The 20,640-nt window shown below is 33.3% G+C and overlaps 2 protein-coding genes across 4 annotated transcripts in view; both read right to left on the bottom strand.

Annotated features, from left to right (window-relative positions):
- The window catches only part of LOC118739356 (calcium-transporting ATPase type 2C member 1-like), a 592,847-nt gene that overhangs the window by 202,624 nt on the left and 369,583 nt on the right, over positions 1-20,640 (bottom strand). The gene's annotated exons all lie outside the window — the stretch shown is intronic.
- LOC118739361 (transmembrane protein 64-like) overlaps positions 1-20,640 on the bottom strand; it is a 23,099-nt gene extending 2,459 nt beyond the window's left edge. The window contains exons 1-4 of one of the 3 annotated variants that reach the window (XM_036470631.1): positions 17,810-20,640; positions 10,239-10,362; positions 5,129-5,293; positions 2,430-3,675 (exon numbers count right to left, since the gene is read on the bottom strand). In XM_036470631.1, coding sequence (XP_036326524.1) covers positions 3,559-3,675; positions 5,129-5,293; positions 10,239-10,362; positions 17,810-18,825 — 1,422 coding nt within the window. In that variant the 5' untranslated portion in view covers positions 18,826-20,640 and the 3' untranslated portion in view covers positions 2,430-3,558. Of the gene's footprint in view, positions 1-2,429; positions 3,676-5,128; positions 5,294-10,238; positions 10,363-17,809 lie in introns of those variants that run through there. The other 2 variants (XM_036470633.1, XM_036470632.1) reach the window with 2 other exon arrangements.

Genomic DNA, 20,640 nt, shown 5'->3' with positions numbered 1-20,640 from the left:
TTTTCTACAAATTGTTAAACTTGGGTTTATATGGGGTTTGTTAGAGAAAAAACTGTATTTTAATTGAAAATTCTTAAAAATAAATAAATAAACATAAGTGGCACACAATATCACTTTGAAATGGCGTGCTATAGATATGACCGATACTGTATGTACATACATACTATGTCTGTAGTATAATACAAAAATCACTTATAAATCTAATAACGGCTTAGAAGAGTACCAAATACACCCCTAATCAAACAGCTTACTTATAATAATTATTCAAATTTATATACATGTATAAAGAGCCTACAAAAATTTCATATGCCGTATAAACTCCAATAAAAAGGACATATTTTTTTGGTACTCAAATTTTCTTATTCGCTTAAGGGCTAAGCTAAGCGTAAATAATCATATTTACAAAGTTCAAAAATGTGTTAATAATTTGGTGCACAAAAACTGATTTCGAAAGTTGAGTCTGGATTGAATTATTAGAGAAAAGCTTGTATCAATAGCATAGAACATGAAATAATTGTATGATTTACAAGAATACATCCATTTATGTATCTAAAACGTGCCGATAAGTCATTCGAAGTTTATGTATGTAAATACAGTCAGAGTCAAATGTAAGTGTACACCTTGTTCTATTATAATATTCACAATAATTTTAATGAACAATTTTTTTCGTTTCATACTTTATATAAAGTTCACAAAAATTCAAAATTTTTATTTAGAATTTCTAGAGGATTTTTGAGTATGTAGTTTTGTATTCAATTTTAGCGTTTCTCCCATATAAAAATTTACACCCTCCACAAAAAAAATCTAAAAAAACAACGGTAATTTCCAGCGACTTGAAACTTGCACTATTGAACGGGCTACAAAACTGCATACTCGAAAATTTTCTAGAAATCCTTAACAAAGTTTTTTAAATTTTGATGGAAATTTTTTTTTTTTTTTTTAACTTAAAAAGTGTGAAAAAACTTTGTTTACTTTATTATTTACCTTCACGGTTTATGTCATAGAATTACCTATATTTTCATAAATAATTAATGAAAAATACAGTAGAATTCGGTTATAACGACTTCCAAGGGACCGGTGAAAATATGCCGTACTAACCGGACGTCGTATAAGCAGAACTGCTCTTTTGAATTTTTATTTTTTTTTTTGTATATTTCTGCTATACGACATTTTTGCGCACGTAGTGATTAATCAACTGACATTTCAACTATCGAGTGCACATTACTTAAGTATTTTTGACGAACAAAAATGCAATTGACGTCTGTTGAAAAAATTCGAATGAAAAATTTGCTGTGGACTAACCGCTATCCACACTAGGCGTCTTCAATGTTCAGCCACTGCATAACATGTAACAATATGTTGTGCGAAGCTTCTAATTCTCTGTAAATTTTTAAGACTTTCGTCGATTTAACCGGACAATTTATTCATAAATTTCGTCGCTTAAAGCGGAGTCGTATTAAGCGGATGTACCCTCATAGTAATTTGTATAAAAATCAAATTCTAGGTTGTGTTTACGTCATTATAAGCGGTCGGTCATTATATGCGGTCGTGTAACTGTGAATATTATACTAGAACCATGATACAAAAACTTCAAGGAAAACCACTGGGAGGCAGCCCGAACATTTTTGAAGTTTGCTAACATAACCAAAATGTTTTCAAATTTTCAATCTCACAAATACGTTCTCATTATTAGTCTCAAATAAAAGAAAATTTGAATAATTTCATCTATTTGTTTTTTTGTTTTACTGTTATTTGGCCTTTGAGTTGCTCTCAAAATTTCAATTTTATAAAGTAGACAAACTTCAAAAAGTAAATGATGGCCGAAGAATTGAGCGAGCGGTTTATCTTTAAATATATGTATCATGACTAAAATTGAATTTAACATTGCTCTCAGAAGAACCATTCTATAAAGTCAAATTGGATTGTTTTTTATGAATTGTCAAACGTTTATTTATATCTTTTTGGTATTATAGTACCTTAAAATAGAGTCGCACACATCTTGTTAAATACACCTGGACTAGAACAACGTGTACATTTACATTTGACACTGACTGTATGTACATACATACATAATTTTTAAAATGCGAGTGTCAAAGAAGAGTCTGTCAGAAGCCTATTAAAACTGATTAACTAGTGTAAAAATTTTGTAAGAAATAGTCGCAGTTTAGTTTGGTTTTCAAACTCAGACCTTTTTTTTAACATTTCTAGGGATTAGAATTTAAAAGCGAGTTTTACAGTTTTTAGATATGCATACATACATATCGTCGATGTTTCTGCAAAACCGCCCATCGCACAATTGCAAAGCCGCACTCAATTTTACAGGAGAGCGATAAACGGTTTATTCTTTGAAGGCATTGCCTTGATAGGCGGTATTTTCTCTAGCTATTATTTCACAAATCTGTTTTAATAACGATTTTTATGCGTAGATCTCGATGCCTGGAGTTCAGGGTTACCAAATCTCATTTTTGCCACAATGGCGATTTAAGCGGTTTTGAAACTGGTCGATGGGCGATTTTGCAAAAACATCGACTACAGTATAAAAAGTATTACAAAATGGAATCCAATATGTAAGAAGGATATATCGCACACATTCATACGCATGTATGTATGTATATACATATGTACAAATATCTATAATTTTAAAAACTAAATTTATAATATAAAATGAAATGCAATATCATATTGTTATATATTAAATCGATTTTTGAACAACCGTGAAGCATTTTACTGCATTTTTAATTACAAAAACAGCTGCAATTTCATAGATGTATGTATGTATATGTATAATTTAATAACATCCTTTTTTCTAATGATCGGAATTACTAATCTTAGAATCGAAGAGGTCAAAACAAAATAGGTTGCTTATGTTACTCTGTCACAGCTGAGCTATTATTTGTTATTTCGAAAGCATATTTTTGTATACCCAAATTTTTATAAATATAAAATTAAAAATACACATTACATTTCGGTTGTTAATACTTGTCTTTAATGTTAAATAAATATGTAGGCTTAACTTGTAAGAAAATTCAGGATTTTAATTGAACAAATGTATTTAGATACTCCATATGTATCTATGTATGTATATTAAATATTCTCATATACAGACTACATTAATTTGGCTTGTATTTAAGTAAATATACACAATTTATTAACATATATTTTTTTTTTTAATTTCTACAATAATTCTTGATGTATACTACTTCTTACGTATGTATGTATATGAATGCATTTCCAAATGAAAAAATAAATGTTTACGTACATAGTATATTACAAAAACACAAGCGAGCAAATATTTATAAAATAGTCTTTCATGTACATATGTATGTTTAGTGAACATTTGGCGTTTTTTTTACATGAAAATGTCTAGGAAGCTTACAGGTACGTCCTATATACATGCATATGTAAGTATGTTTATTATGCATACTCTTAAGTTGGCAATAGCCAGCCTTGATTTCGAGTTTTCGAGTTGATTGAGCATTCAAAATTTATAACAGTGCTTCTCGTTCTTAAAAGGAAAACATGAATAGCAGTGCTTCTTCTCGTCGCACATCACAACAATCACACATCGATCTCGATTAGTTTTTCTTCGTTGCTAAGATCGGAGAGCAGGGTTTCAGCCAATTCTTTGCGCGCTTTTTGTATCACCCACACCATGAGCCCCACCCCGCAGATGACCTGAAAGGAAAAGGAGGAAATCACAATATTAATAAAATAAAATTAAATGCATAAAAATTCAATAGTGAGGAAAAGTTTTTTTTTTTTATAAAATATTGCTATATTTTAAATTCACTGCTGAAGAGATCTATTCCATGAAAAAGAGTATAGCGTAAAATTTTAATCAAAACAAAGCGTTTTTTCCTATATAATTTTTTCCAAAAAAATATATGTACTATGTACTTTTGTATCAAATAGAATTCCTATTCCCCACTGCTTTTAGAATTAGCGACTGTTGTAGGTTGAGTTTGCGTAGCATATCCACAGGCGTGCCAAAGAAACACCCAATGCAGCAGTTGTGTATTCATATATGTATGTAACTGAAAAGCACGAGCTCTCAAACTGTTTTGCCTGCTGCTTTTGTATCGCTAATGGGTGCAAGAAAATCGCTAATTTGGGAAAGTGAAATTGTTCTAAGAAAATTGTTTTCCAGCGAAATATATTTGTTTCATATATTTTGCAATTTAAATGCTATTGCACTACCTTTACAGAGTATGAATGCATGTACAACTGGCTGCTGTCAGCGGGATAAACAGACATTAAACGCCTTTGATTTATGGCTTAACAAATAAATACTTGGCAGCTTTGCGAAAAAAAAAAAAATTAAAAATAAAAATCAGAAAGTAAACAATGTTGAGCCAGCTGTTTGTATGGGTTTATTTTCTTTTCGGCCAATAAATCTACAAAAGTCTGTTAATCTGCCTAGTGGGTGTGGAGGGCGCATGCAAATAAATTTGTACATACATACTATGTATGTTTGTTTATTTTTAGTTTTGGATTTAATGGTCTTTTGAGCTTAGCATTGAAATAGTTTGGGTAAAAAACTAAAATACATATGTACATATTTGGACAAATCTAAGAAATAGGTACACTTTACAAGAAAAATTTTAATTTTTAAATTTGTGAGCACATTTATGTTTTATATATCATTTTATTCGTAATCTCTTAATAAATCAAAAGGTGAAATTGTGAAATGTGTAGTTACAGACTTTAAGTTAATTGCCATTTCGTTATTTTTTGATGCACACTTTTCTTACCTACTCCATATAAAGTGTGCACATAGGTGTTTAATGCCCATTAAATTTCAAATCAGATTGTGGCTTGCTTCAATAGTTACATTATAAATAATTGTGCCCCTTTTAAAAATTACATCAAAAATTCACCCATTTTCATTATTTTTTTAATTTCAATAATTCGAAAGTTATGCAGCAAATTGATCCGCATTTTTTTTGAGGCTGCAAGTATACGTCAATGAATTATATCCAAAAGCAACCAGCTTTATATAGTTTACAACAGTGAAAATACCTAAAGCTAAATAACAAAAAAGTTACCAGTTTTTTACATTTGCCCATATACATACATGTATTGAAACCAAAATCCCTAAAAAATATTTAATTTTTTTCTACTGACTTACCTCCAGTCCGAAACTAATGTACCCCGACACCGCCGCTCCACCATGACTGCTAAGCACTTCCTGCATGGAACGCAGCGTCGACCCCAAGTACGCATTGATCATTTGCGCTGGCATCAGTCCTAATAGCGAGGCTGTGTGATAGACACGCGCATTAATGGCACTGACCTAAATGAAAATAAATATGTTTGTCGACATAGACAAGGGAGAATATATAATTATAAGATGGCAAAGACAAACGATAAAAAAAAAACGAATGAAAATGCCATTTTTATCAAAACCAAACAAAAAAATGTGTTAAAATGAGAAAAGATGTTTGCTGATGGTGGGGAAGACATGTGACAAGTAGAAAAAGGCCAACATGATTAACTTATATCCCAATAAACACACACACACACACGCACGGTACAATCAATTAGCCGTCTTCTCGTCGCACAGGCAATTAGTATGCAAATGTTGTTTACGACAAAGTAATAAAAATTCAAATTCTTTCCGATGTCGTAAAAGGCTTACTAGTCAAATGAATAAAAATAAGAAATTGAACTGAAATCAGAAATACATAATACATATCGTCGTTTAAAGTACAAAACCGCTTATCGTCATTTTGCAAAACCGCGTAACCGACATTGGCTGCCAAAAATTGGATTTGCTCACACAAGCACTTGGATCAATCCTTATCCATTCGTCCTGATATACATATATTAGCCAGAAATGCGATTGCTTTATAAAAAAAGAGAACCATTTTGAAATATAAGTGTTTTTACTCGTCTTGGTCTGCAGGCTGTATCGGAGATACAGACGCTAAATTTGAAGGTAAAGCGATAAAAATATCGATCGAAAATCGATAAAAACATCGATTAAAAAAATCTACGAAAATATCGATAACTAAAATCGAAAATCGATAACTAAATCGATTACAAAATCGATAAAAGCATCGATAAAAAATCGATGAAAATATCGATAACTAAAATCGAAAACCGATAACTAAATCGATTACAACATCTAGAAAAAAATCAATCACAAAATTAAATTATTACAAAGTCGATAACAAAATCGATAAAAATATCGATAACAAAAGCGATAAAAATATCGATAGCAAACTCGATAAACAAAAATCGTTAAAAAGCCTATCAAAATATTGTTGACTAAACCGATGAAAATATCGACAACAAAGTCGATTAATATATCGGTAATAAAATCGATAGTAAAAACAATAATAATATCGATAACAAAATCGATAGCGAAATTGATAACAAATGCGATAAAAAATAGATAAAACAACCGATAACAAAATCGATAAAAATATTGATCATTATATCGATAAGTTCCGAAAATATCGATAGCAAATTCAGTAACAATACCGATAACAAAATCGATAAAAATATCGAAACAAAGCAATATCGATAGCAAAATCGTTAACACAATCAATAAAAATATCGATAACAAAACCGATTAAAATATCGACAACAAAAATCTATAAAAATATCGATAACAAAATCGATAGCAAAATATATAAAAATATCGATAACAAAACCAATGAATATACCGACAACAAAATCGATAACGAAGTCGATAAAAAATATCGATAAAAGTATCGATCATTATATCGATAAGTTTCGAAAATATCGATAGCAAAATCAATAACAATATCGATAACAAAATAGATAAAAATATCGATAACAAAACCGACAAAATATTGATTACACTGGTCTACAAATTTCAACTTTTTTTCTGCGAATAAGACGGGACCTGGTGTTTCTGAACGGATTTTTCGTGCTGAACACGAATCCGGGGTCAAAAATGTCCCATCACGTCACGTTTTCGAGAAAAAAGAGGTTGAAACCCCTAAAAACAGCGTTTTTGGCCATTTTCGAAAAATTATAGAGCTGAACCCTGACGTGGTACAAATTTTGCATATATCAGAAATTAAAGGCTAAACCGTTCCCTTTCGAATGAGCCCTATGCCGAATTGATCGCGTGCACCCTTAAAGCAGGGGGTGTATTTGTGTTTAGGGGTGCAGGAAAAATTGATCACAGAAAGAATTTAATCTTAAACGATCATAGAAAATTAATAATGCCAAGGTTTTAACTATATTAAAAGTCGCTGATTACGAATCTGCAGTTAGATTTTAAAAATTTAAGATGACGGGTCGAATATGGTGGATATAAAAATTTCAAATTTAATAATGTTCAATAAATTATGGTACGTAGGATTTTGAATTTTTAAAATCTAACTTCAGATTCGTAATCAGCGACTCTTAATGTAGTTAAGACCTTAGCATCATTCATTTTATATGGTCGTTTAAGATGAAATTCTTTCTGCGATCAATTTTCCCTGGACTCCTAGACACAAATACACCCCCTGATCTAAGGGTGCATGCGATTAATTCGGCATAGGGCTCATTCGAAAGGGCACGATTTAGCCTTTAATTTCTGATATATGCAAAATTTGTACCACGTCAGGGTTCAGCTCTATAATTTTTCGAAAATGGCCAAAAACGCTGTTTTTAGGGGTTTCAACCCCTTTTTTCTCGAAAACGTGACGTGATGGGAAGTTTTGGACCCCAGATTCGTGTTCAGCACGAAAAATCCGTTCGGAAACACCAGGTCCCGTCTTATTCGCAAAACCCTTGTAGACCAGTGTTATTATATCGATGAGTCCCGAGAATCCCGAAAATCTCTAAAGTCTCTGTAAAAAGTAATCATTAGACCTAATGTGCAAAGGTCAAACAATTATAGCCGATCCACTTTTTGCCAAGTTTCAACGTATGTATTACTTTTGTTGTTATTGAACTTTTGTTATTTTTTTGTATAAAAAATTTTGTTAATTCTTTAACAAAACCCGCGTAAATCCATGTTTCCAAATTTGTGCAATATTAAAAGAAAAATTCAACAAATTTTCATGCAAATTTCGAACTTTTTAAAAATTCTAAAAAATCAATCGAAATTTTTAGCCATTTAAAACTTGTACTATATTCTACTAGAATTCAATGCGCCACAAAACTGCATACTCAGAATTTAATTATAAAACTCGAAATTTTAACGAAAATTTTTTGATTTTATTTTTTTTTTAATTGCATAATTTTTTAAGTTAGTGTCACTCGATTGGTACATTTGTACAGATTTGATCATTTTCATATTGGGTTATTGGTAAAAAAAATGGAACAATTTTTTTTTTGTAGTCAAAAGATTGGTACAATACAGCGATGTTCTATTGAAAAATTTCAACATTGATTTTCGTGATTGGGATAAAGAAAAATATTTTGGGTGTTCATAATTCTTCAATGGAATGCAAGTAATTACATTTTTGGAGGTATTTTCAAATCGGTCTAGCTCACGTAATGTTAATATTTTTCTGAAATATTTTGGGCGAAAGTCTTAAAATATAATAAAATGTATAATTACGGTGGAAAACCGCAACTTTTTTTAGTGATGCACCCTAATGTACAGACATACTTACATATATCACGTACATATTGCACACGCTTCCTTACAAATTTTATTTTAACAATAAAATCACAACTTGTGCGAGAAAGGTTGTGCGGGTCTTTTGCGCCTGCTTAAAAATATATATCGATTTTTTAAGTTGTTATCGGCTTATAAAGTAACCGCTTGCCACATTGGATGTGAACGTTAAATTGCATACATAAATTTTATAATATGAAGTAGTCTTACTAGTCGTGTAGTAGAATTCGTTAAGTAATAAACACACAACGCAAACACGAACCAGAATTGGCAAACTTCATTTTTTTAATTGCTTGTGCATTTAAGCGCAGCTATTAATTTTTTTATTTTTTTCTTAGCAATTTTAGGCATAGCAACAATCCAAAGTTTCACACAGGTAAAACGAGTTTCAACAACTCACATCAAATATTCGTACTACACACATACATACATACGTATCGCATTCGTTTTAGATTACTAACGGTTTGCGTATCTAACTGCAATTTAATTGTAGTAAATATTGTACTTGTCATTTAATGTAATAATCGTTAGTTCAGTAACAATTTATGACATGTGTACATACTAATTATATTTGTACGACAATCAGATGACTATTGCGAATGAAGTGTAGCTAAATTGTCTGTATTGTACTGCAAGTAGTAATTGATATCGTTTAGAAATTTCGTTAATATTTAAATACGTATTTGAGTAGATAAGGTAGACATGTCATAATAACTGGTTTAAATTGTCGTCTGCAAGGATATTGGGGCGGACCTAAATCTATGTTCTGCTTTAATTCGAGTAATTTAAATTTTTTCTTTACATGCATACCCTAAACTACATACATACATACGTATGTATATATGTAAACTAATGGTTCCTTGCAAAATGTTTCGTTAAGTCTGCGCTTTAAACGTGAAATAAGTTAGTAACAATGTCTAACATCAGAAAAGAAATGTCGTTAAACAGTGGGCTAAATAGCTTATTTTTAGATTAAAAATACATATACTTAATCCACAAAATGGTGTTTTACTTTTACAATTTTACAATACCCGGTAACTCATATCTGCATTGGCATATTTTAAAAGTAATTAAAAAAAATTAGAAAATTAAAAATTGCAGAACTTTTACGAGGAAAGTTTTACTACTAGTCTTTGAACGTCAAACAATTTTTCGTGTTAAAAGCATAAATCATACCACTGTTGAACTTAAATGATAAAAATAATAGTACTAATCAATACACATAAATACATAGTCCAGCTTTTGTTCTTAAACAGGGTGCATTCCAAAACGTCAAAATTCAAAGCATCAGTCTATTTTATTTCTAAACATCAGCAGACTGTATTGCCAAATGTGCGCAACCGTGCTTAGAAGCTAGCTTTCAACTATGTACATAGTAATAGTTTAAATTTTTTGAATTTCGAATTGTGTCGTTTTTGCAGAGGATCATCGATGTGCAAATATCAGGATGGGAATTACACAAAATTACAGATGTTGGATAAGCAGAACAGATTCCCAACTACCAAGGAGCATTTAAATGTTGGTGGGATGAGTTAAAAACGGAAATAAAAGTATGTATAAATATGAATATGAATGAATGAGTTTGTATGTATGAAGGGGATGCATTTTTAAATGGATAAAAATAAAAACATATTTACTCACAACTTACCGCAAATATTGTGTTTTGCAAGCCAAATGGAATGGGCGTTAAGCGTGTGAATAACACTACTTTGAATGCTTTAGGCCCCGATATAACGCGCAATATAGATCGACCAGTCTCGTTTTTAATAAGTCTGAAATTGAAAAAGAAATATACATATAATTAAAATTAGTATGTGTGTTAAAACAATAACTACATGTATTGGGATATATGCAGATATATCTGTGGCATTTTGGTAAAACAACTTATCTCGAGTTAGACAATTTTATATTTAAATCAACATTTCATTGGGTTCCCAAACAATATTTTAACAATTAGCTAGCCATAGGTGTAGTTTAAGATGCCCTCTTAATAGAAATTTCATAAAAATTTTAAATTTTTGGAGGGAAACTTATTCCATTTCAATCCAACTTCAAACCTCCTAGTCACTTAAGTTGTTTTAATAAAATTCCACAGATATACATGCATATGTATATTTTAATTTTTGAATCACAAAACTTGTATAAACAAACAATAGCTAAAAATATCAAATTAAACAAACAATAAAAATAAAAAAGAGGCTATTTTGGCGAAAAAAAAGAAACCGCTAGCACACATTTGCTTATTCTAGTTTTATTTCACCTTTCGTGCTTTTTATTATGAATTTCAGGCAAGATACGCCCCAATACGTGTCAGTTTGTAAACATTATTAAGAAAAAAGCTGAATAATTTAAAAGAAAATGGTCTGTAAGGAAACGAGTAATGTCTGCATCCAAACAAATCTACGTATCCACATACATATATATGTATATGCCTACTTGTAAATAAGTATGTATGTATATACTTGCGTAACCTGAATGAAGGTCACAGACAATACTTAAATTTTATTAGCTGCTTGGGGGTGAAATATGTGTACATACATATGTTGAACGTATGGTGCGCAGATATCAATGATTTTATAATTTTTTGGAAATTTTTTTCTGCGTTAACAAATCCGGTGGATTTTGCATGTTTTTTTTAAAGCACTTATTTTTGAAAATTATTTTTATGTCAAGGAGTAAGAGTGGGTTAATGCCAGTATTTTTCCGTGAAAGGAAATAACATTAGCAATCAAAACCATTTGGTTTCATATCAAAATATTGCTTCTGTCGAAAGCGCTACGATTAATTCCCATGAAGTGTTTAAAAAGCACACTGTGTGCCGGTACTTGGGAAGTCGTAGACCTTAGCTCAAGTGTATTCAAACAATATGAAAGACACATACACATTAGAGGTATTCTCTGAGTCTTGCAAAGGCCTTGCATGGTGCACATATTGCACGGATTGCACGGTAAAAACCGGTTTTCGTATGGGACAGCTTTGCAAACCGTGCAATCCGTGCACCGTGCAAGGGCTTTGCAAGACTCAGAGAATACCCCTATTGATTTTTAATTGATTGCACAAAGAAGATAAATGAAAGCAAGAAAGTACTTACATGAACATTTTTATTGAAGAGACCATTGGAAAAGGATTGGCTCTGATTGTTCGTGGATAAGATATGGAACACACCGGTTGCCTACAAATTGAGTCAAATTAGGAATAAATGCAGAAAAAAGCGGTCTGCGTGTTTCCAGCAATTAGAAGACTACGACACTCAGTCTCTGGAGATGGATAGGTTGTGCTATCTTCAGTTTCGCTTTTCATGCTGTTTTTGCGTCTTTATTTAAATTCGTTTTCTTTGTTCCAACTAATAAAAATTACGAAATCAAGAGATACACTATATAAAAGTAGTTGGGTCAATACATCTTAAGGCTAACAAGGTAATTATCAATCCTGAAAGGTAACTCTTTCTTTCTAACTGATCGTTTGAGCAAACAGTTAAAAAGTATTTAGCACCTTTATTACGTACTAATGAAGCACATAAACTAAAATATATGTATGTATATGTATAAGCATTTCGGTCACATTTTACATTAAAAAAAATTTTGTTCACTATTTTGCCAAGCCTTAACTTTCCACGATATCTAAACAACGACGGCTTTAGGTGCTAAGTTCATAAATAATAGATCGCGTGCCTTTTTAGAATTTTACACAAATGCTGTTAAGTCTAGTGTTAAGTGTTCACAAACATGTCATTGTGATTAAGTGAAAGGAATATAGAGATAAGCATAGCAAACCTGAGTAAGCTATGACTAAAAATAATAAAAGTATATGTATGTATATATATTTTTCAACGGAACGTGCGAAAAACGGTAGCAGCTTCTATAATGGATGAACTAATGGGTTTATCAACTGAAGTGTCTGTATGAATTGTTGAAGGACATATAATTAAGCTGACCAACCGTCCTCCTTTGAGGAGGATTGTAATACTCAAACGTGATTTGTCCTCCTCAAAAATATGGCCCTTCGCTGTCCTTCTTTTGAGCAAAAATATCCTCCTTGTTCTCCTTTTCCAGCTCAAAAAATTTCGTTCAGAATATTAATATTTTCTAATCGCACACAATCGTTGTATTTAAAAGGAGTTTACATTGTTCAGCTTTCAGTTATATGATGTAAACTTTTGATTCAACTAACCGCCTATAAAAGTTGAAGAATGTACTCGCCTTTTAGCCTTAATCAATAATACGGCTTTCCCACGCCACCCAAAGAACGTAGTTCGCTCTCACATTCGTAATTCGCACACCAATTACCCTTCTAATTACGTAATTCGCCATATTAAATTTTGAGGACGAATTACCTCAATTATTTTTTATCGGAAATTTATGGGAACCAGTTCACAAATCAAAACTGCCACTTTTCCTGAGTACGAAAAGTAAAGTTGATACATGTGTACATTACCAATTTAATATGGAAATTTATAAATTATTAAACAATTACTTACATTTTGGATGAATTTTGTAACGAAGAAAAAAAACACAGATATAGAGAACTGTCAAATCGAATTAAGAATGCGCCCGTGGGAAAGGGGTGATTCGCGAACGTAGTTGCAGGAGCAAACAAAGTAATTCACGTTGCCGTAGGAAAGCAATATTACCCTTCAGAACACTGAAAGACTATCTAACGACGCGTCTTCACAGGCGAAAATTATTGCCTACCATATGTCATTTTGTTTGCCAGATATGTATAAGTTTTATCAGTGGCAATATTTGTGTGTGGAAATTTTTCATCTTGATAAAAGCATTTATAAGATGGCTTAAAGCAAGAATGTTCGTTGAATTGGGGCGCAACAATGCTTGAACAATTTTTAAAAATGTGTTATTTCACATCCAAGTACATAATCCAAAATAGCACAGGCCCAGCGGCGGATCCAGACTTTTTTTGGGGGGTGTTTTGCGGGAAATTCGCCACTTGTATTACATATATATATATAACTAACCTAGCGAATTTATTGCCTTAAAATGACCTATTTGCTGAGAAGGAAATACTCGCAAAAAATTTGTATTTCAATTTTAATAGGTGTCGGTGGGCATTTGAAATCTTCTATGTAAATAACATGTAAAAAAATTTGTTTTCATTACAAATTTTATAACTTTTGAACCATAAAAGGGACAAAAGTTTTTTCTGGATATATTTTTGTAGGGCATTAAATTCTCTAAAAAATTAACCTAAAGTTCGTTGTCTTAAAGACGATTAAGAGTATTAAATATGTTAATGAAATTGCTGAACAAGGTATAGCGTTGATACAAAATTAAAATCGAACTTTGACGAAAGACTAAGAACAAAAGCAATTTCTTTTGCAAGTTATACGATTAGAATTAAATAATTTATAAAAAATAGTCAAAACTTACGCGGTCTTATAATTATGCAACGCAGTGTACTATTAACTTGTTTGACTTGTGTTTAACGAAGCTTTGAATTGTAAACTTATTCGTTATTTATATGTTCAAATAAATAGATTAAAAATTTTTTGTGTTTTCAATATCGAGAATTTGTCCTCCAGGAATGTTAAAATATTCTGGTCACCTTACATATCTGTGTTCGTATGGAACAGTAGCTTATGTCGAAAGGCTGCCTTTAGTATAATGCGGCATTTGCAGCACACGATTGCGAATGGGTCACTGGCGCCGAGCCGTTGAAAAACTTTTGGCAAATAAACGTGCATTAATAGTTCCGATACTAGCAAGTCAATATTCTTATTAAGTCTCATCAAATAATTGTTTGTCGTTTAAAGAATGAAGGGAATGCCGCATTATACTAAAGCCAGCTTGCCGACATAAGCTACTATTCCATACGAACATAGATATAATTAGTTTGAGAATTTAAAATATAAAGCCATAAATTGAAGCTTTAGTTAGCAGAAATATGTACATACATACATATATCGTCGTTTAAAGTACAAAACCGCGTATCACGCTAATACAAACCAGCGTATCTGAGGTTGCATAAATTATTTTCTAGAGAGTAAAAACAGTCATTTCAAAATGATTTTTTTTTTTATAAAGCAATCGCAGTTCTGGCTAATATATTTCAGGACGAATGAATAAGGATTGAGCCAAGAGCTTGTGTGAGCAAACCAAATTTTTGGCTGCAAATGTCAGTTACGCGATTTTGCAGAATGACGATCTGTACTTGCATATAAAAACCTAGGGAAATTTAAGCAGAGCTGTTCCTTTTTTTTAGAAGGGAACACCTACAGTTATATGCTACGAACAATAGTTTATTGGAAACAGCTTATTCACGGAATGGGCTTGTTTCAAACGGCTATCAGAACCAAGCTATCAGTCAGAATAGCGCTCTTTGACAAACAAAATTATTGATTAAAGTTTGGCTACGCCGTTTATTGTTCTTTTCGGTGAAATGCTTGTATTGCCTGAATGTATTCCATTAACAAACTAGGATGGTCTAGGTACTGCTTAAAACAAAAGCAATCGCACGAAATTTCCATTGAGGATATACGCTAGGAGTGTTCAACATGATTCATTCAGTGGCTATCGAGATGATAACAAAGTGCTGACAATATTGCATTCACTATGATAATAGATAAACCTAAAATGCTAGTGGTGGGCAGAGAGTAGTTTGAGAATTTTAGAAAGTCGTTTTTATTCTTATCAAGTTTACAACAGAATAATAAAAAATTTGACTGACAAGAAACCCAGCAACAACTACTGTGCGCTTAAAAATGAGCCTAGTAGGCTATGTATCAGTAGAACCGCTTTATCAAACGTAGAGCAGTTGATACCAGGAAGCTAATTCTTAAATGAAAAATATTGGTTAAATAAATCTATATATATGTTTATAAATGAAGACATACGAGCACCATAAAGGGAAGCCGCTGCTGATAATAAAATGAAACGTAGGCGTATTACCTGCCTGGGTATAAAGAGCTTCAAAGTTAATTTATTACAAATAATACCCATTTAGAAGAGCTTAGATTGCAAGTAATGATATTTTAATAAATCGTTTTTATGGAATGCCTTAAATTCTGGCTACCATCAGTTGCCAAATAGAATACACGTTCTATGAAGTAGCTGGTTTGATACATTCTACCTTGATAAACTGTGTATTTGTTTTGTTATGTGAACGGTCACGAAAGCATAATCGGCTGCAGTATGCGATATAACAGAGGTTACTGAACTATTTTGACTTTACATAATTTTACACTCGAGTCCGACCGATTTATCAGGTAATGCTGGGGCTAGTATAAGCCAAAAGAGTCGGAATCGGCCGTTTTTGGCCGATTCTTGAATGAGGTATTGTTATAAACATAAAAAGCATTTGTTCTTGAAATGAATTTAATTCAGGATTTAATCGGCCGATTCTTTGCCTGAATATAATTTCATTTTAAGAACAAATGCTTTTATAAATGTGTACAATAACAAAAGAAAAACATAATGAAATAACTAAATAACAATACCTCATTCAAGAATCGGGAAAAAAACGGTCGATTCCGATTCTTTTGGCCGATACTAGTCTCGCCATCGGCCGATTCATCGATCGGACTCTATTATACATATTTATTAAATGCACCGATGACTAGTTCAAACAAGAGCTTATTGAGCGAGGTATGCAATCACTTCGTTTGTAACTAGGTCACTAGTTAATTCAAGCACTTGACCTGCAGTGAGTAACAAAATAAATTAGAATAGTCTAAATAGAATAATTGATAATTTCTACAATAAGGAAGTTCTATGCATATTATATCATCCATTCGCTAGCACAATAGGGGCGGTCAATTTCAATTGTGCACATGATGGGTGTTTGTGTAAGAATTGACCATCAGGTACACATGTCTTTATGCGTTTGTCAGTATGTATGAGAGTGAACGTTATTTATTTCATTTAATTTCTTGTTGATTGCAATTGATAGACAGACATAACAATAAAACTGTTCGGTAGACAAATGATTATGGTAAACAACTTTCGTGCGTTAATCGGTGCATAGTAAAAAGGGAGGCGAGGGTAGTTGCGACACTTATTGCACATGAAACAAGTTACAAGTTGCCTACATGAAAATGGAGCGGTATACCGCATGTATAGCGCGACATTTGTGCATCGTAAATATGTCTGAGAAAAAAATGGTTTCCAGCAGTATATTGCAGGAGGTGATTTTACAAAGTGTTTAAAGTTAAGAAGGACAAAAAATGTCTTGCTTTAGTGGAATAAGACCAGAGTCGCAGGTGGCTCTAACCCTCTGCAAATATATTCTACCGTCTGGTGTTATACGACATTCCAAAACTCTTTACAAAGAAGATAGGAGGTACGTTTGGTTCAACAATATCGGTCATCTATTCCTCCGTTAGTTTCTATTATTATTATTATTTTTTTTTTTGTGTTTCCGACAGGGAAGGGGCGTGATGTATTATGAAACGATTTTTCGTCATCCCTAGTCAAATTTGGTTTGGAGACAGACCAATTTCGGCGTTGTGCCATCTTCAGTATCGTTCTCGAACAAAAAATTACACTAAAGATGGCACAACTTTCGAAACTGGTTTGTCTCCCAACGAAATTTAACAAGGGTTGACGGAAAATCCTTCCACAATACATCTTAGCTTTTATTTCATTATTGCTGGGAAATATTGCTAATAAGACAGCCCTTATCGGTGTATTAACTCGAATCGTTACCTCCATCGATGAATAGCACGTTGCGAATCCTTTACAGCTGCATACTTTCAGTAGATTTTTTCTTTTTAATTCATTTATTCTTAGCCGCTGAAATACCTATGTATACACGTAGACCACTAATTACGCGAACTAATAAACTATTTAATAACTTACATCGATACATGCTTGTATGGATATATATGTTCAGACAAAAAAACCAATACATGTATTATTAATTATTTTTTTAGTAATAAAGGCGTTAAAATTCCTTGTTGGGATGTTGCCGATATAAACCAAGAAATGGTTATGATTAAAGGCCACGTTAGCAGTAAAGGCAACCATCTACCACATCACGCATGCCAGGGCTTAGCTGACATGATACCATGTTCATTTGATCTTTTAGATAAATTATATACTTCCATAAAGAGCTATTACAATATTATGTATTTACAACATATTTAAGGACATGCTTAAGTACATATGTATGGGCAAGAGCGATAACGTCGCTGCATGGTTAAAGGGCTATAGAAAACTTATTATAGTAGATAAGTAAATGAATTAACTGTTGGCTATTAATACTCACTTATGAATTGGTATACGATGGCGAAAACTCCGTATTGTCCAATGAGCGACGGCGACCCCTACATTCGCACCAACCACGACAATGAGTACGCCTCTCAAAGCGCCGAACAAGTAGCCAGAAGTGAGCATTAGCAAGAAATATCCCACCACTATAGGAAAGCTAACTACCACAAATAAAGCTATCAGTATAGCCACTATAATCCATGGATTTTGCATTTCGATCCACAGTAAAAATTGCTTTGTATAGTCGCGCGTTAGATAAGCGAAAAACATAAACGCAGTAATAGCAACCAGCAACAAAGCTAGCCCAAATAAACATTTACGGTTGTGACTTAAGCGATTGCAAGCCGTATTGCGCGCTTTGATCGCGCCACGTGTATTACGCCGTAACCTGGATGCATTTCCATTGCTACCACCGATACCGGCACTGCCAACAGCATTAGTTGCTGACGGCATAAGTAGATCATGTTCATCATCAAAATCAACGACGCCATCATCATCGTAGTTGTTGAGCGTGTTGGATACTAGATCATTGTTGGATGACGCAGCCGCGTAAAGTGCGCTTCTGTAAGTGCTACTCGTTATCCCATCGTCCGTAAGGCTGGTGGCGATGCGGCCATTCAGGCTATCCTGCCTGAGCACAGTCGCTTTAGGACGCATGATACCGCTGTAGCTGTTACTTTTATGGAACGAGTTTAGTGGAAATGAGATAGCGCCTATTCGGGAAGTGTTTTCCAGCAGTATACTGTGTTCATCGAAGAAAAGTGCAGACGCACGAGTTGGCGTGCTATTAGTTGTGTCGGGGTCCTCGACGCGGCTTAGATCTGTAGCTTTCTCTTCTTCTATACCATGACTTTCGTTCTCGCCGTCAATTCGTGACCGCATTGCGTCTGCCTTGTGTTTGGCTACTTGGGGGAAGTAGTAGTATGTCGGCTTATTATTGTTGTTGTTTTGATAGAATGACCACTGCAGCCGATCGCTTGATGGAACTGAGTTGCGATTCACGGTCGCATTCATTTTACTCGATTATTAACTTCAATGCGAGGAGTGCATTCGATGTTGAGGACTTGATACTTCGTTGAGTAAATACATATGTATGTAAGTACATACTTATGTACATAAAGTGAAACAAAATTTCGTAAGTGCGTTGGATTGCATTCCATAAATTTCGCGGCTATTTAATATGAAATGCCTACTATCAATTGGTGTTATTTATAGAACGAAATCATGTCAATTTTTATATTGCACTCAATTTTTGCGCAAAGTTGTCAAAAACAAACACTTGCATGTATGCATATGTAAAACACATTCGCAGACTTCGCTGGCGTATACACACTCGCTTTGAAATACAAGTTTGTTGATGAGCACAATTCACTTCAGCGCCGCGCCTGCCGTGGCCTATTCATTTGTACTGCACGAGACGGCCCTGACGTTGCTTTTATATTTGATGACTTTTGTTTTGCTCTTCACGGCAGTCTTTATTTCGCTTGTTTTCTTTTGTCACAATTCGTGCACAACAATAGAAGCAAGTTCAAAAAAAATTTAAAAATTCACTTTCTTTTCACTGAGCAGCAGCAGCTATATGCTTATTGTTGAATCATGCGAATATCTTAAATAGGTATATATATCTCTAGGTTAGAGTGAAAAGTTTCTAAGTCCCAATTTAAAAATTTTACAGGAGAGGAAAAAAACTTCGTATAGATATTTTCTTCAAGTATTTCGCGAAACTTTGAATACAACAATTTGCCTGTTTAAATTAAAGCAAAACTCTATACGAATCAGAGGGATTCTACTATTTTGGCTTTATCGAATTTTGGGAGCTTCTTTTGGGCTTAGCAAATATGCTATTCATTGATTATAAAAGAGAAAACAGAACAATGACCTTTTCCTTTTCGAAGCGATGTATTTTTAATTTTGGGAAATGTTTAGTCATTGGCCGACCGTTTTGGGGTTGGATGGCGGTTGGAGAGGAGGTGTGGCCTCTAAACCCCTTCCATTAGAAAGGGGACAGTCCCACTTTATAAAAAGCCGCCCTCCCCCTTCGGAACTACCCCCAAACCCCTAGGGAATCGTTTGAAAATGGGGGAAAACGGAATTTACCGAGGCAATCTGAGCAGTTTGATGGTAAATATAACCCAACTAACAGAAACCATGGGATTTTTGAATAAAAGGAATAATGTATCCCAAGTTGGTTATCGGGCGATTTTTGCAGAGAACACCTTTCTGTGTAGGAGACCTTCGGCCGGAATTAGGGATTACAATCCTCACTAAGTAGAATTCTCCATTCTGTGTTTCCGAAGAAGGGAGGCTGAACACCTTTTGAAGAGAACACCTGTCTGTGTAGGAGCCCTTCGGCCGCACTTAAGGATTATAATCCTCACTAAGAAGAATTCTCCTTTCTGTGTTGGCGAAGAAGGGGGACTGAACACCTTTTGCAGAGAACACTTTTCTGCGTAGGGATTATAACCCTCACCAAAGAATATAATCTATAAGAGGAGACAACACGTTATAATTGTAGCGAGTGTGAACATCAGGAGCGTGCCTTCTCTTTTCATCCAATTACGTGTTATCTCTTCTTATGGATTTACGGTCTTTGCCCTCACTGAGTAGAATTCAGAAACCGAAATGAAGTAATTCGTCAAAGTTTCGCGTACAAATTGAAATGCACCGTTATACTTAGAAATATAACCATACCTAACTCCTCAAAGAAGCCACGGCGACTATTACTACGTTTATACGCACGCATTATTTGCAAATAACAATTTGCAAATTGGTAACTTTGCCGTTTAAACGCCGATTTAATTTTTTTATTTGCAAATAACTGAATCACGC

The sequence above is a fragment of the Rhagoletis pomonella genome, unplaced genomic scaffold, assembly GCF_013731165.1.
Source record: "Rhagoletis pomonella isolate Grant_MI unplaced genomic scaffold, Rhpom_1.0 Rhpom_scaffold_00005, whole genome shotgun sequence".
Lineage (NCBI taxonomy): Eukaryota > Metazoa > Arthropoda > Insecta > Diptera > Tephritidae > Rhagoletis > Rhagoletis pomonella.
The sequence above is the reverse complement of the archived record's forward strand: the minus strand, read 5'-3'. Positions and strand labels throughout refer to the sequence as shown.